General features: G+C 31.9%; 1 protein-coding gene and 1 non-coding gene across 4 annotated transcripts in view; one reads left to right on the top strand and one right to left on the bottom strand.

Moving 5' to 3' along the window:
- The window catches only part of Gsk3b (glycogen synthase kinase 3 beta), a 170,626-nt gene that overhangs the window by 29,636 nt on the left and 124,534 nt on the right, over positions 1–16,456 (bottom strand). For all 3 annotated transcript variants that reach the window (XM_015478461.2, XM_015478460.2, XM_048803256.1), the window contains exon 8: positions 5,786–5,881. In XM_015478461.2, the coding sequence (XP_015333947.1) occupies positions 5,786–5,881 (96 nt within the window). The remainder of the gene's footprint in view (positions 1–5,785; positions 5,882–16,456) is intronic.
- On the top strand, positions 6,163–6,290 carry LOC125617061. The gene has a single exon (XR_007347914.1). It is a non-coding gene; the product is annotated as a small nucleolar RNA SNORA61 (small nucleolar RNA).

The following is a 16,456-nucleotide window of genomic DNA, read 5'->3' as shown; positions in this document are numbered from 1 at the left end:
ATGTCCTTCAGTACTTGCTTCAACTAAACTTTTCAACTGGACTATGTTTTACTTCTTTTGCATCCTTTATGGTTCCCAGCACATCACTGGTTACATAGAACACACAGGAATTAAAGAATAAACAATTAAAAAAAATAGATTTTTGCCTTCTTTTTCAACCTACTCCCAATCCCATGCTCTGTCCCCCACAAGCAGTCTTTAAATTAATGTCTTGGTATTTTTACTTTTTTACATTATTCCTCTCACATGTAGATTAGCCACTCTAGGAGATAGATTTTAATGTATATGGTTTCCTGAAAAGAAATGGGAATTTTTAGCCAGGATAAACTGAAAAGTGAGGAAGTCTATTAACACAGGAAAATATTAAAAGGGGAGAGAAGTGATTATTCTAGCACTAATAAAGATACAATTTTAGTAGAGAACATACTTCATGCACTCATGAGACAGGTGATAATGGATTCATACAGTGTTTAGGGCAGAGGGGGTTTAAGTAATAATTTGAGAAATAATTTAAAATGTGATTTACCAAAACAACGTAGTTGGATCTGAGGATCCAACAGAAATTCCCAACATGGTTTATATTTTCTTGGATACTTGTGAATGAAATGAGTAAGACACACACACACACACACACACACACACAGAAGATAAAGCAATTTTTGTTTTGCACTTTGCAGTCCTCTCTGAAGGCATTTTGCATAATGGTTGAAACAGATAAGTTTTTAAGTTCTTAAAAATTTTGTAATGAAAAGGCAAGGAGAAAAAAAAGTAAGACTATGAAGAAAATCTAAAAAAAAATGTAATGGCTCTTTTTTGTTTGTTTAGCTCTAAGCATAGATAACCAATAACTTGTTTAGTCTAAAATGATCAAATGATTCTTTTGATAGCTGAAGACCTCAGAACTCAATTACCTGCTTACTTTGTTGGAAATACTAGCATCCACACTGTCAACAGTGTTCTAAGAAATCAAGTATGCAAGGATTGTTTATGGGGATAACGCTTTTGGGGATACTTACCCAATGACTTATATTGTCCATAAAACCTATGGCAGGTTTGACACTTAACCACTGAGTATTAAGCTATCATATATGCCCCACATTTGGCAACAAACATTTTAAAGTAATTCACTTCCGTATTATCATTATAAAACAAATTAGCAACTGCTGTAATACATATGTGGTATGACTTGGTAAGTTGCCTCAGGAGTTACATGGTAGGAATAATCATGGAGAACTTAGACAAGCAAATATTTCATGGGAGAAGTGAGACTTGAGATCTTGAGGAAGGTTAAGACTTCGTAAGCAGAGGGGAAAAAAAAGAACATTCTAAAAGGTGATGTTGGGTGGGGGTGGTACCAACAAGAGGTAGAAATGAATGTGGTTTCTCTAGGGAACAATTAGGATTTTGGTTAGACTGGAAAATTCAGCATGACTGCATGGCCCCTTCAAAGTAGGCTACCGGCTGAACAAGACTCCCATATGTACGTAACATATTAAGTAGCACTAAATATAACTGTTAAAGAGATCAGAGCCCTTGGGATTCTAATCTACTTCCTCTACAAACCAGTTATGTCATTTATGACTTCTATTATTCTGAAAGAATATTCATTTATCTGTCACTTTACTGACCTCATAAAATTATTTACTACCAGAACAAAATGAAATTTTTTGTCTCCAGAATTTAAACAAAAAGGCAGCAGAATCAAGTACTCAAAAGGGGGAGGGGGGTAATAGTTGATACATATCTACATGATAGTAGATATATATATAATCTTTTTAGAAATCCCTATCTGCTATAACTAGACACTAAATTTTTAAGTTTTTTAAAAATTAGTGCATTGTGAATATATATAAAGGTAAAATTAACTGTGTTATATTTATTCATATATGTCCATAGGAAAGTCTGATCAGATTCATTCCACCACTTTAAATTCATTGTCTTATAACATGCATTTACAGATAGAAGAAGTTGGAGAATCTGGGAGACTAGGTTCGAGCAACTAGATAATTCAGGAAAGGCTAGGAGCAGGACAAGAACAGTCTCCTATTTTTCTGGAAAGAAAAAGTAGAAAAGATCAAGAACTGTTACAGAGTAATCTGTTATCCAAACTGGGTTACTTTTGAGAATAAAGGGATATCAATTAATAACTACATTGGATAGGCAAAAATCAGGACACAGATCACCAATTGTCATTTTATGTATTATATGCCAAATGTCCTTAAAGGCTTTGAGAAATCAGAAAGAATTTAAAATAGGAAGGACTATGAGTCTAACATATACTATTAGGAAAGCTAACACTGACAGCAACAAGGAGAATGGATTAAAATGATGTAAAACTGAAGGAAGGCAATCAGGAAGTAATAGGTTGTTTTATAATTCTATGATATGGCAATGGTATAAACTAAAGTCAGGCCAGTGGAAACAGAATAAGAGGACAAATAAGAGAACTATAATGGAGGTAGAATGTTCACATTTATTCATAATTAAAATAACCCTTATAAGCATATTATAGTTTTATTTTCAAAAGAATCACAAGACATGGCAGATAATCACTGTCTTACCAAAAAAAAAAAAAAAAAAAAAGTAGACAGAAACATAGAAGCAGCAGTCTTTCAACTAGATCCTCAGTTCCTAATAGCCTGTCATCTATCCATTCCTCCCTGTACTAAATGCAGAAATTAAGCTTCTTCTCTTTCTCCAACCAATCTCAACCTACTTTTGTAGCACTTATTTTTGCTTTTAATCTCATTTTTCTTTTTTGAAGTACAATATATACCAATGCAGAGGACTTTATTTTCCCACCTTCCAGTAATGGTTCCTATTTAAAACATAGCACCTATTTCCTTTCCTACTTAATCCACAAGTACTTTAATGAATTAGGTTGCACTTGCTATTATGTAATAGTCAAGGGCAACTTAATGGCTTTTTAAATCCTCAAGATACCTGCCACACAACATGCTCGGATTATCTCAGTGTTTTTGTTTTTCCTCTATAACTTTCCTATATACTTGTATTCCCTTATCTAACTTTTTCCATGGAACACAGTTTTACCATTAATTTTATTTTTGCCCATGTTTTTGAGAATACCAGCTACCAGTCCTAGTGATTTAGCTATAATACAATGCAGCCCAGGAAACCAGGGTTCCCATGCCCAAAGCTTCAGGAAATGGGATTGAAGTGGATTCTAACGGAAGACAGCAATAAAGAAAAGGCAATTCTTGTTTCCAGACTCCAAGGGTAGACTCTCTTCTTTAAACAACATTATGCATGCTTTTAAAATGATACCACTGGCTGCCTAGCATAACACAGCATTTCTTAAATTGCTGTTCAGTATTATAATTGGGGGAAATAAAGAGAGAGGGGCTAAGTTTTCCCTTGGTGTCTTAAGTTTTGTGTTTTCATTTTAATCATAATCTTTTTTTTTTTTAATCACATCTTCTGATCATCTAGCTGACAGTAGAACCATGGAGTTTCTCGCACCACCCAAGTTTGTGTGTACCAATGAGAAATTAACACCAATCTGCTTATTATACAATGCATTTATATAAAGTGAAAACAAAATTATGTCAAAGAATACTACGTGAATGAAGGGTTCACAATAATTTTAACAGACGGAAAAGAGAGGAGAATTAAGTTATTATTCTACACATTGAACAGGAATGGAAATCTAAGTAAAAGGGCTTTATAATTCAAGGTTGAGAAACATTAGGGATGTTATAGAAATAGCCAGGAATCTGGGAAAGCAGAGGAAAGTTAAAACCATAAAAATTTACCACAGCTCTTCTGTTGGCTATATTTTAATTATAATAAATCAATGCTTTTGTACCACTCTGGCTAATTGTTCTACTGGAGAGAAATAATCCAGGGTAAAAATGTAGAAAATGACACACACTAATGTTGGTGGCAGTGTTAATTAAAAAATAAATAAATAAGGACAGGGACTGTTAAGTAAGATTCTATGACCTCAATTTCAGCACTACATCTGTTGGTTATACACTGAGGATAACATGTGATAAATACTTAGATTACACTGAAAAAAAAAAAAACTTTCTCTCTTTCTTCTTCATAAAAATAATGATTATTACAGAAAACAGAAATATGGATTGGTAGAACAAAGAAGGTAAAAATCACTAATATTTTTCTAACCCAAATCTGTTAGCCTTTTGGAAGATTTTCCTGTGTTCATTCAATATACAGAATTCCCTGTGTTGTTTTTCCTTTAAACTGGCTGAAATCACAGTATACTACAGACCACTTATTATAAACACTTTAACTTGTAATAAGCTAATGGATCCAAACTGCAATTTAGCACCTAAATCCAAATAGGCTCCCTGGCAATCTCTGGGTTTAGAGCCAGGTGAGAAACTCCAGATATCTTGTGACTCAGATCTCAATTAAACCTTAAGTCAAAGATCAAAAGAAACCTTATCAAAGATTATTTGGTGCACATCATGAATTTTTTTTTAAAGGAAGGGAGTATACACCTTGGTCTGTTGGCCAACGAAAGCTATAACCAATAAATCTCTGGCACTAAAATATTACTGAGGTCTTGGACTTAAATAGGAAATAATTAGTAAAGAGAGGTAATGAGATTGTGAGAACTTTAAGAAAAGTAAATAGAATTACAATACCATTGAGAAGAACAGGAAGAGAGGGTCAGACATGCTTTGACTCTAGGTAGTGTAAATTATTTAATCAACAGCTCTAGATTACTTCAATTCTTGTTTGTAAAAGATCTATTACCAACTAAATGAACTTTCAATGTACAAAACAAATAGCTCTGTGGATATTTTTAAATATAGAAAGTGTCTGCTTGAAATACATAATAGAGAGTACACTGTATCTAATTCACAAAAAAACCATACAGTGACATATAATGGTACTTGGCACATTACTATAAGTTTAAAGACCTAGCATTAAACACACACACACACACACACACACACACACACAGAGTTTAATCCTGAATGTGTTACAGGTCACCTATGTAACTTTGGATAACTTGCTTGGTTATCTTTGGTCAGTTTCTGAATCTGTAAAATAAAGAAGCTAGAGTTCACTCTGTTTCTATTGTTTTGTTTGCACACAATCTCACAAATCAAATTGAGATGATTGTAATAAAATCTTTCTTAAAATCATTTAAGTATCAAAGTTTTCTAGTAAATTAATAATTGTGCTTTTAGAACTGGTTCCATTTAATGTTAAGATTAGGTTTTTCAAATGGCTTTTGACATCCTGTAAATACAGCAATTGCTTGTAATGTATACTCACAGCAAGATTACGTCTGCTTTTTAATCTTGCTCCCAAAATACCAATAGAAAAGTAAACAAGGAAAGAAAATCACACAACAACATCTATAATTAGGTCTATGTTTTAATAATTTAAACAAAGAATATAGAAAATATATGAAATGTATGTTATTATTTGTTATATAATATTGAAGTATGCACTCTATGTAAATGAAGAGATTAACTTCTGAATTTCAGGTTGTCAAATTTTATATGTAATATCCTACTCCAATATTTTAATGATATAGATACATAGTCCTTACCTTGCAAATGAAAGCCCAGGCTGGAAATTGTCTACAGGAAATCAATGGGAACAAAACTGTACACAGTCAATGAAACACTGAAGAACAATTACTCAACTATCTTTACATGCAGAACTGCTATGTGCTTGTATTCAGGCAGCTATCTAGTCTCAAAATAATTCAGTTTATAAACAACAAGAAATCCAAATCAACTATTGATTGATGTGGTTTCTTTAAAAACTAATTTTGACTCACCTTTGTCCATGGATGTGCCTTAATTTGAGGGAATTTGAATTCTGTATAATTTGGGTTCATTTCTCTAATTTGCTCCCTTGTTGGTGTTCCCAGGACCTAGATAAACGAAGAAAATTATTGCCATCTTTCCCCACATACTTATAGTCATTGTGTTTTAATGCATTGGTTTCATGACAAAAGAATTTCAAAGTTAAATTTAAAAAGTAACTAAGAGAATGGAGCAGACTTTTGGGAAAACATTTCAATTAGTAATTGAATTAGTAATTGAACAGCTCTAAATTACTATCAAATTTATACTATCTTAGACACAGATTTCTGAGGATAATAAAAATGTAAACCTGGCTCATTAAAAAAAATTACTAAAAAATAATCAAGTAACCCTCTGGTTTCCTTTCCTGTCAGATCTGATCACTGGTCTTAGCATCTGTGAAAGGAGAAAACCTAAATTCAAGCTGGTCTTAGAGTGTAGTTTGGCATATAGTATGCGGGATAGTTTCAAACAGGTTTAAAAAAAAAATGCAGCAGATCCTGGGTTTTATCCTTAGCACTGCAAAAACAAAACAAAACAAAAAAACAAAAAACAACAACAAAACAATAAATAAATTAGACAAAAATTTTAAAAATCAAGTAAGAATCAGGCATCACCATCTTTGTTCTATTTTTAAAAATAATCTGTTTGCAATTATCGCATCTGGAATGAAAGTATCTTTTACTCACTTTGTAAGGTATAGCCAAAGATCATATTACTAATATATTAGTCATCATTAATTTCATTCCATCACTGAATATTTATGAGTGTCCCCTGAGTATAAGGAACTATAGTATGATCTGTGGAGGACACAAAGAACAAGAGATTTCCTACAATAAACTCGCCTATTTGTAAATTTTCAAAAAGGAATAAGGAATAAGGCAAAAATATATTAAGTAATTAGAGCTATACTAGGCACTAAACAAAGTACACGGACCTCAGAAGAAAGGTATCAGAAGAAAATATTAAATGCTAAAAATGGGTACTCTGAAGAGAGATACCACATATTATTCATCTTTATAATCCCAGAATGCAGAAAAAAACCAAAGTTTGTTGAAATAAAATATTTTATCATTTACAATTCAAGGACAATTACATAGAAGGAGAATAATGCAATGATAAGTAGTGTGTGGTAGCAACCAGAGAATAATCAGGGATAGTTCTATAATCATCCAAGATAAAGCAAAAATTTTCATATTTTTTAGACTCCATTAAAACTTTCAGAACTTCATTAAAAATTTAAAAACAGTTCATCATGGATTGGGAGAAAACATTTGCAACACATATTCTGCAAAGTGTTTGAAATACATAAAGAATTCTTATAGTTTAGAAAATACTGAAGACACATCTGTATAATAAAACAAGTTTTATTAAGGCATTGATTGTCAAGATATGGAATCAACCTAGATTTTGGTATATGTACATGATGGAATATTATTCAGTTATAAAAATGAATTTTGCCATTTATAGCAATGTGGATGGAACTGAAGGACAGTAAAATATTCAGGCATATAAAGACAAATATTGCATGTTCTCACATGTGGAAGCAAAAAAAAGTTGATATCAAAGAAGTAGAAATAAGACACTGATTACCAGAACTTGGGAAGGGTATGGGAGAAGGAGAAATGGGAGGATGGTTAGTGGGTATAAGGGTGCAGTTGCTTAGATGGAGTAACTTCTAATGTTCTATAGCACAATAGGATTAAATATGGCTAACAACAATTAAATATTTCAAAACAGCTGGTAGAGAAGAGTATGGATATTCCCAATACAAAGAAGTCATACATACCTGAAGTGATAGATATGCCAATTACCCTAATAAGATGATTACACATTGTATATACATGTGTTGAAAATGCAACACTGTACCCCATAAATATGTATAATTAATATGTGTGAACCAAAAGTGAAGAAAAAACATTTCTTAAAAAATATTTTTTAGTTGTTAATGTATCTTTATTATTTATTTATTTATATGTGGTGTTGAGGATCAAACCCAGTGCCTCACACATGCTAGGCAAGTGCTCTACCACTTAGCCACAACCCCAACCATAAGAAAAAACATTTTTAAAAAGACCTTTAAGACAGCAGACAAAATAACTTGGAATAAAATGAGTAAGAAATAAATGAAAAGCACTAAGAAGACAACTCAATAAAAACAGTCAAAAGACATCTCATCAAAGACAACAGAGAGCAAATAGGCACATGAAAAAATGTTCACCATCATTAATTGTTAGGAAAATACTAATTAAAATCACAATATACCAGTATGTACCTGACAAAAAGGCTAAAGTTTGACTGTACATATCATGTCTTGGCAAGGATGCAGAACAACTAAAGCTTTTAGAACTGCTGATGAAAGTGTACAATGGTGTAGTACCTTTGAAAAAGTTTCTTAAAAAGTTAAAATATATACATTTCATAAGATTCATCATTCCCACTCCTAGGTATTACCGAAGACAAATGAAAGCAAATATTTATACAAAACTTGTACACAAATGTACACAGCACCTTTTATGTAACTGCTAAAAAGTGGAAACAACCCAAACATCTATCAACAGGTAAATGAACAAATGGTGGATAATCATATGAAGAAATACTACTTGGTGATAAAAACAAACAAGAAACTAAAAAACATGAATAAATTAAAAAAATATATGCTGAGTGAAAGAGCTAGACCAAAAAGTACACCTAATTTATAAACCCATACATATGGAATTCTAGAAATATTTTTAGGTATAGTGACAGAAATAAGATTCATTCTGTCTACAAGTGGCTGAAAAAAAGAATTACAAACAGATACGGAAACTACTGAAGGTATATGCTTATGTTCATTATCTTAACTTTATAAATATATCTAGATGTCGAAAGTTATCAAATTGTATACTTTAAATACGTGCAGTTTACTACATGCCAATTATACCTGCAATGAGAACTTTCAGAAATTATATTAGAATACATAAAGTTTGGGTTAAAATAGATGGATGGGATATTCTGATCTGTATTATTCACTGGTATAAAAAAGTAATCTAGTTAACTATAAACTGACCTTTAACCATTTAAAATTTCTGAGTAATCTTTTGATATTCTTGAAAAGAAAATTTAAAAATGTAAAAATAATCTACATTACAACACATCTTCTAAATCCTATTTCTAACACTACTCTGGGGGAGAGTACTGTCTTGGGGGGTACTAGTAATACATCTCCAACTATATACCCTCCTCTCATCCCTCTTGGAGTACATTTTTCGTTTAACAGAAAGGAACATGCTATCTGTATCAGGAAAGTAAATCTCTGGTTTCAGTAGCTATAGATAATAGACATTTATAAGCCAGGCATTGTTCATGCATAAAAGAAGGCTAAAAAGCATTTGTTTTTATTTTCAAATACAAGCAAGCACTTATATATTATATTATACTATACTTCAGATGAAGGGGAGGGTGTGTCTGTGTACAAGTACTGGGAGACAGGGAAAAGAGTAAAGAAGAATGAGGGAGTACTAGTGAGCCTATCAGTAATTTTGTTCCTCCACATGCAACTCCAGTTGAAAAAACAACAGGAATGAAATGAATAAATGAGTATTTATAAATGCATAGATTCATTGACCCTATAATCTGTTCATTTTAAGTTATATACCCTAACCAAGAGAAATTCTTATACATTTAAAACCACATTGTTCAAAGTAATAAACATTGATGACAAAAAGCAAAAAATCCATCAACAGAATTAATGTAAGTTGTTGTATAGCCAATGGCATATAAACTAGCAATGTAAATAAATAAACTGGAGCTATCCATCTTATGGATGATCTCATGAACACAGGGATGAATTTTTACTCAACAATGAATACCTATAGTATGACTGCCTTTATTAAAGTTCAAAACCAGCTGAGTGTAGGTTTTATATTTTTAAGTAAGAACACATGGAATTTCACTTTCCGTGCCTGGCTTATTTTACTTAACACAATGTCCTCCTCTGCCTATGTTGCTGCAATAACAGGATTCTTTCTTCTTTTCTTTTCTTTCTTTTCCCCTCCTCCTCCTCCCCCTCCCCCTCCTTCTCCTCCTTCTTCTTTTCTCTCTCTCTCTCTCTCTCTTAATGGCCAGGGAGTATCCCATTGTGTACATATTTCATATTTAATTTGTACATTCACTTGCTCATGGATAACTCAGCTGACTCTGTATCTTGGCTATTATCAGTAGGGCTGCAATAAACATGAGATGAGAGCCCAGTTATCTCTTTGATATACTATTCCATTTCCTTTGGGAAATGGACAACAGTGGAATAACCGGATCATATGGCAGTTCTATTTTTAGTTTTTTGAGAAATCATACTGTTTTCCCATAACAGACATACTAATTTACATTCTCACTAACAATGTGTTGTTCTTTCTTTGCATCCTTTGCCAGCAGGTTCTTTTTTTCTTTTGTCTTTTTAAATATAGCCATTCTAACTGGGGTAATATGGTATCTCATTTTGGTTTTGATCATCATTTCCCTGATGATTAGTGATGTTGATCATAGGCTCATAAAAATGCTGGCGATTTGCATATCCTCTTTTGAAAACTGTATATTCAGCTCATTTGCCAATTTTTTAAAAATCAGATTTTTTTTTGCTGTTTTTTGTTTCCTATGTATTCTGGATATTAATATCTTGTTTGATAAACAATCTGCAAATATTCTCTCCCATTCTGCAATCTGTCTTCATTCTATTGTTTGCTGTGCAGAAGCTTCTTAGTTTGATAAAGACTGTTTTTGCTTCTGTTGCCTGAACTTATGGGGATATACTCCCCCAAATCGTTTCCTATATGGATGTCTTGAAGTTATGTTTCTTATGTTTTCTACTAGTAGTTCCATGTCTTACACTTGGTCTTTGATTCATATTGAGTTGGCTTTTTTTCTTTTTACATGGCGAGAAACAGGGATATAGTTCCATTCTTCTGTATATAGGTATCTACTTTTCTCATCATCATTTATTACAGAAATTACCCTTTCTTCTATGTTTTTTGGTGACTGTCAAATAATTTGGTTGTGAATGTGTGGATTTATTTCTGGATTCTCTCTTCTGTTCCAATGGTCATATCCCTTGGCGGCTATTCATCCCCTTATAATAAATCAATCATTTCAGCTATACCTGGTCCCATCACATTTCTTCTAAAACTTTTCATTTAAATAAATTTATTACAAATTTATCCATGGATAAATATCAAATCAGGAATTATGAATTGAAAATTACCATCCTCAAAGAAATTCAAAGCAAGGAAGCATCTGACAGAAAGCTCTGAAATGTTTCTTCCACAGCCTTGTTATTTTATAACTGTACACAAGAGGTCGCCAAATTTCAATAATAGAGCTGTACAACCATAATGAAACACACTATAGATCTGATCTCACCAAGTACTCCAAGTACACCAACCACTTCAACTAGTGGGAATCCCCTTTCCATGTTCAAAGCCCAACACTTAGTAAAACTCATTTCACTAAATCAATTCACTTAATCAATGATTAAGGTGGTATGTACCTTGAAAGACTGAAGGGACATACAGCTAGGCTAATTTGTAATAAATTTAGTAAAAGCGTTTTAAATAAGTGAAGAAAATATGTAAAACAAGAATATGCAAAAGCTACTATAGGCATGATTAAGTAAACATCTTCATTTCATTTCTGAATAAAAGAACTAGATATTCAATTTGGAATACTGTTAGGTGGGTTGCCTATATCCTAAGTTTGGCAAATTTCCCTACTTAAAAAAAAATTCTATTTTAAAATATCTAATGTCTTCTAATGACAATGGAATTATTACTATATGTTTTATTTCCAGAAGATTGATGAAATGTTATCTCCTGTGGAATTTCCCTACAATTTACAGGTTTTTCTTTTCTTTTCTTTTTAAAATATCTATTAGATTCAAATACCTAAAACAATAAATTCTCAACATAGATTTGATTTAATTTCTACCTCTTTCCTAGACATGTTTTCGAATCTCTCAAGCACATATTTTTGAATTGAATTTCTGGGTCATAATGTAACTCAATGTAAATATTTTGAGGAAGGCCCCAACTGCACCATTTTACAATCCCACCAGCAAATGTTTGAGAGTTCCAATTTTCTATATCCTAACACTAGTTATTGTTTTAAATTTTAGCACTTCCAATTGGTGTTGAGCATTTTTTGTGTGATTACTATTTGTTTACATATCTTGTCTGGAGAAAAGCAGATGCTTTTTTAAATTTTTCAATTAGGCTGTCTTTTTATTATTGAGTTATTAAGAATTCCTATATAAGTTCTTGATACAAATCCTTTATCAGATGTGATTTATAAAAATTGGCTCCCATTTTATCTTTAAACTTTTTGATGGTGTCCTTTGAACCACAGGAGTTTTTAATTTTGATTAAGTCCATTATCTACTTTTTCTTTTGTCACTTTTTATGTCACATGTAAAAAATATAATGTCCAACTGAAGGGCCCAAAGATTATACCTTTTCTTTGTATAAATTTTATAGTTTTGGCCCTTGCTTTTAGGTCTTTGATCCACTGCGAATTCATTTTGTAAAATCAATTAACTGACCAATTATAATTGACCAGTTATGGGATGCAGTGATGTTATTATATACATACATAGTGTAGAATGATAAATGAAGCTAATTACTCTGTTCATTACCTTAAATACTTATCATTGATTTCTGTCTGATTGCAACTTTAAACCCTTGGACCAATGTCTCCCACTCTCCCTCTCTCCTATCTTCTGGTAAATACCAGCTTATTATCTGCTTTTATGACTTTGACTATTTTGGACTTTCCATATAAGTGAGAAAACACATGGTTCTGATGTTTCTAAGCCTAGCTTATTTCACTTAGCATAATGTCCTCCAAGTTCATTCATACTGTCACAAATAACAGAATTTCCTTTTTTAAAGATTGAACAGTATTCCATTATATATTTTCTTCATTCATTCATTTATTTCTTCATTCATTTATGAACACTGAGGCTAATTTCATGTCTTTACTATAGTAAATAATGCTGCAATGAATACAGGAGTGCAGATATCTATTCCACATAGTGATTTCAACTCCTTAGGCTATATACTCAGTAGTGAGACTACATGATCATATTGTAATTCTATTTTTAGTTTTTGAGGAACTTCCATATAGTTTTCCATAATGTCTGTACTAATTTACATTCTCACCAACAGTGTATAAGGGCTCCCTTTTCTCATATACATATGAGTGTATATGGTATAAGTTAGGTCTAATTTCTTTCTTTTGCATGTGGATATCCAGTTGTCCAGGCACCATTTGTTGAAAATTCTATTCTTTTCCCAATGAATTGTCTTGAAATACTTGTTACCCCCCCCCAAAATCAATTGACAATAAAGAGGTTTATTTCTGGACTCTGAATTCTATTCCATTGATCTACATAGATACATTCATGCTACTGACTACATTTTCTACAGCTACATAAATAAGTTTAGAAAACCTATTATATGTTTTCCTGTGTGATTACTCCAACTTTATTTTTTTCTTTTTCAAGACTGCTTTGGCCTGAATAATAATAATAATAATAATAATAATAATTATTATTATTATTATTATTTTAACTGAATAAAATTTTATACTTGGAAACAAGTTCCTACCTTCCCTCAAAAAAAGATTACTATTATTTTGATTATGCAAACTACTGATCAGAAAGTGAAAAATTCATTGTTGGTTGATATAGATTCACAATACCTTTTTTTTCCTCTCTCCCTAAGTGAATCTAGACAAAAATACATGTAAATATATTCAAGAAGGAGTTTAAAACAGAAAGGAAGATGTCTGAATCTCGGGTTAAAAAACAACACTATATTTCTTTAAAAATATCATTCTCTTATATAACACAAAAATCCTGTAAACATATCACCCAGTTCTTGCTTTCTTTGTGAAACACTAATATTGTAAATTATTGGTAGCACCACAATCCAGGATTTTTCATTTTTCCTTATATCCTATATCAACAAAGTAATAAAAAATTATTTTATGAATATGAAATAGCAATCTTTAAAAAATTATAAATACACCCATCTACAAGGTTGCTGTGCATACAGACACACACATATGCATATATATTTTTCTTTTTACACTATCCGACTGTTAACAATCATTGCTTTAAAAAATATTGAACATTTTATTGCCAAAAAAAAAAAAAAAACAACAACAACAAAGTTCCTTAGGGTAAAAAAGGTCAGGTGTAGCCAATGAATGTTGTCAACTGACAGATTTCTATCATGCCTCATCTTCCCCTTTACAAACATTTTACAGATAACTTCAAAGAAAAACAATGTATTAACTGACGCCCTGAAAGTGTGTGTGTATTTATTAAACTCTGGTTTAGTATCTTAGAGCTCTGATTAAAAGATCATATGCCAAGAAAGGAATGTATAGGAAGTGAAAATCTAAAATGCTTGCTAAACAAAAATGGTGAAAATAAGATCGGACTGTACTTGAAATCAAAGGAATTAACCAATATACTCTTGACTGTATTAGTTGATGCAAAATGAAGCCTAGTCTAATGAGACTTCAAAATGATTTGATAAACTGATTACAATAAGATTTAGGGGTTGTTTTCTACACTTTGTGGCAATAAATTTTTATACTAGTCTTACACTAAATAATAAATATGACTTGATGGGATATCTGGATATCAAATTGACATTAAGGATCATAGTGTTTTCTCCAAAGCTACCAAATTCCAAGAACAGAGAATATCAATTTAGCTGATGATCAATCAGTCCATTACTTCAACTCTACTGGATATGGTTTGGTGGTGATAACAACAACAACAATAATTAAACTTAATTTCTAGGGTGAATACAGGATTAAATGTTGGAATGAATGTACACTGCTTAGCCTAGTGCCTGGGACAAAGTAAGGTCTCACTGAGTGACAGGCTTTTATGAATAGCAGTAATTTCTTGGTATTCAAAAATATAAGATTCCAAGGAGCCAGAAATGCACTGATTTGCTAAATTACACCATGAACAATCATCAAACTAAAAGACTAGGAAAACAATTATTTAGACAACATTTGTAACAAAAATTGTGGCTTTCTTAATTTAATATAACCGTTTTTATTTGTTTACTAATGAAAGATTTCAGTACAAAACCATCAAAAGCATCTTTTTTTCTAACTCTGTAATTGTAAAAAGATACGATTCCTTAAAACAAACAAAATATCAAATTCCTTAAAACAAACAAACACTATCAAAGAATGGTAGAAAGCAAAAAAATTTAAAAATGCTCTCCTTTCCCTTCCTCTTAATTTCACTCCCCACTGATAAAAATTTGAAAGCCCTTTTAAATCTTTTCTTATGGACAAACACCATAAGAAATTAAGTCAATCAACTTGGCTACAATAACATAATAATCAAAAGATGATGATTTTTTGTGGTGCTGAGGATTAAATCCAGGTCCTTTACATGCTAGGCAAGTGCTCTATCACTGAGCAACATCCTTCCAGCTGTCAAAAGATCATATGATCAATCACTTTCCTATACTCCAATTATAAAACTACAGGAAGACCATCCTATTCACAATTACCTTAAAAAAAAAAAACACTTGGGAATTAATCTAATAATGGAGTGAAGGGCCTCTATTATGAAAAGTAACAGAATGATGAAGAAAGAAACTGAAGAAGACCTTAGAAAATGGAAAGATGTCTCATGTTCTTGGATAAGCAGAATCAACATTGTAAAAATGGCATACTACCAAAAGCAATATACGAATATACCAATGATATTCTTCACAGAACTGGGGGGGAAAAAAAACAACAAACAACAGTTCTAAAACTCATTTGGAAAAATAAGAGACCCAGAATAGCCAAAGTAATTCACAGTGAGAAGAGTGAAGAGGGAAGGCATACAACACCGAACCTCAAATTATACTAAAGATCTACAGTAACAAAGACAGCATGGTACTAACACCAAAAGAGACATATATGACCAATGCTCACACAGAATACAGTCAACTGATACTAGACAGAGGTGCCAAAAACATACACTGGAGAAAAGACAGCCTTTTTAATAAATGGTGCTGAGGAAACTGGATATCCATTTGTAGAAGAATGAAACTTGACCCCTACCTCTCACTCCACACAAAAATCAACTCAAAGTGGATCAAAGGCCTAAGAATTAGATCAGAAACTCTGCAACTGACAGAAAAAAATGCAGGTCAACACTCCAACATATTGGAACAGGCATTAATTTTCTTTTGTAACCAGAGTTTCAAAGCACAAGATATAAACCAAAAATCAATAAATGGGATAGCATCACATTAAAAAGCTTCTACAGAGCAAAGGAAACAAGAGTGTGAAGAGTGAGCCTACAGAATGGGAGAAGATCTTTGTCACCTGCTCCTCAGGCCATTAGTATCCAAAATATGTAAAGAACTCAAAAAACTTAATACCAAAAAAAAAAAAAAAAAAAAAAAAAAAAATCAAACAGCCCAAGTAGTAAATGGGCAAAAAAACTAAACAGACATTTCTCAAAAGGAGAAATGCAAATGGCCAAAAAATACATTAAAAAATGTTCAACATTTCTAGCCATCAGGAAATGCAAATCAAAACTACATTAAGATTTCATCTCTATTCAGAATGACAATTATGAAGAA

The sequence above is a fragment of the Marmota marmota genome, unplaced genomic scaffold (assembly GCF_001458135.2).
Source record: "Marmota marmota marmota unplaced genomic scaffold, marMar, whole genome shotgun sequence".
NCBI classification, from domain to species: Eukaryota; Metazoa; Chordata; class Mammalia; order Rodentia; family Sciuridae; genus Marmota; species Marmota marmota.
Note: the sequence above shows the minus strand (reverse complement) of the source record. Positions and strands in the feature narration are given on the sequence as shown.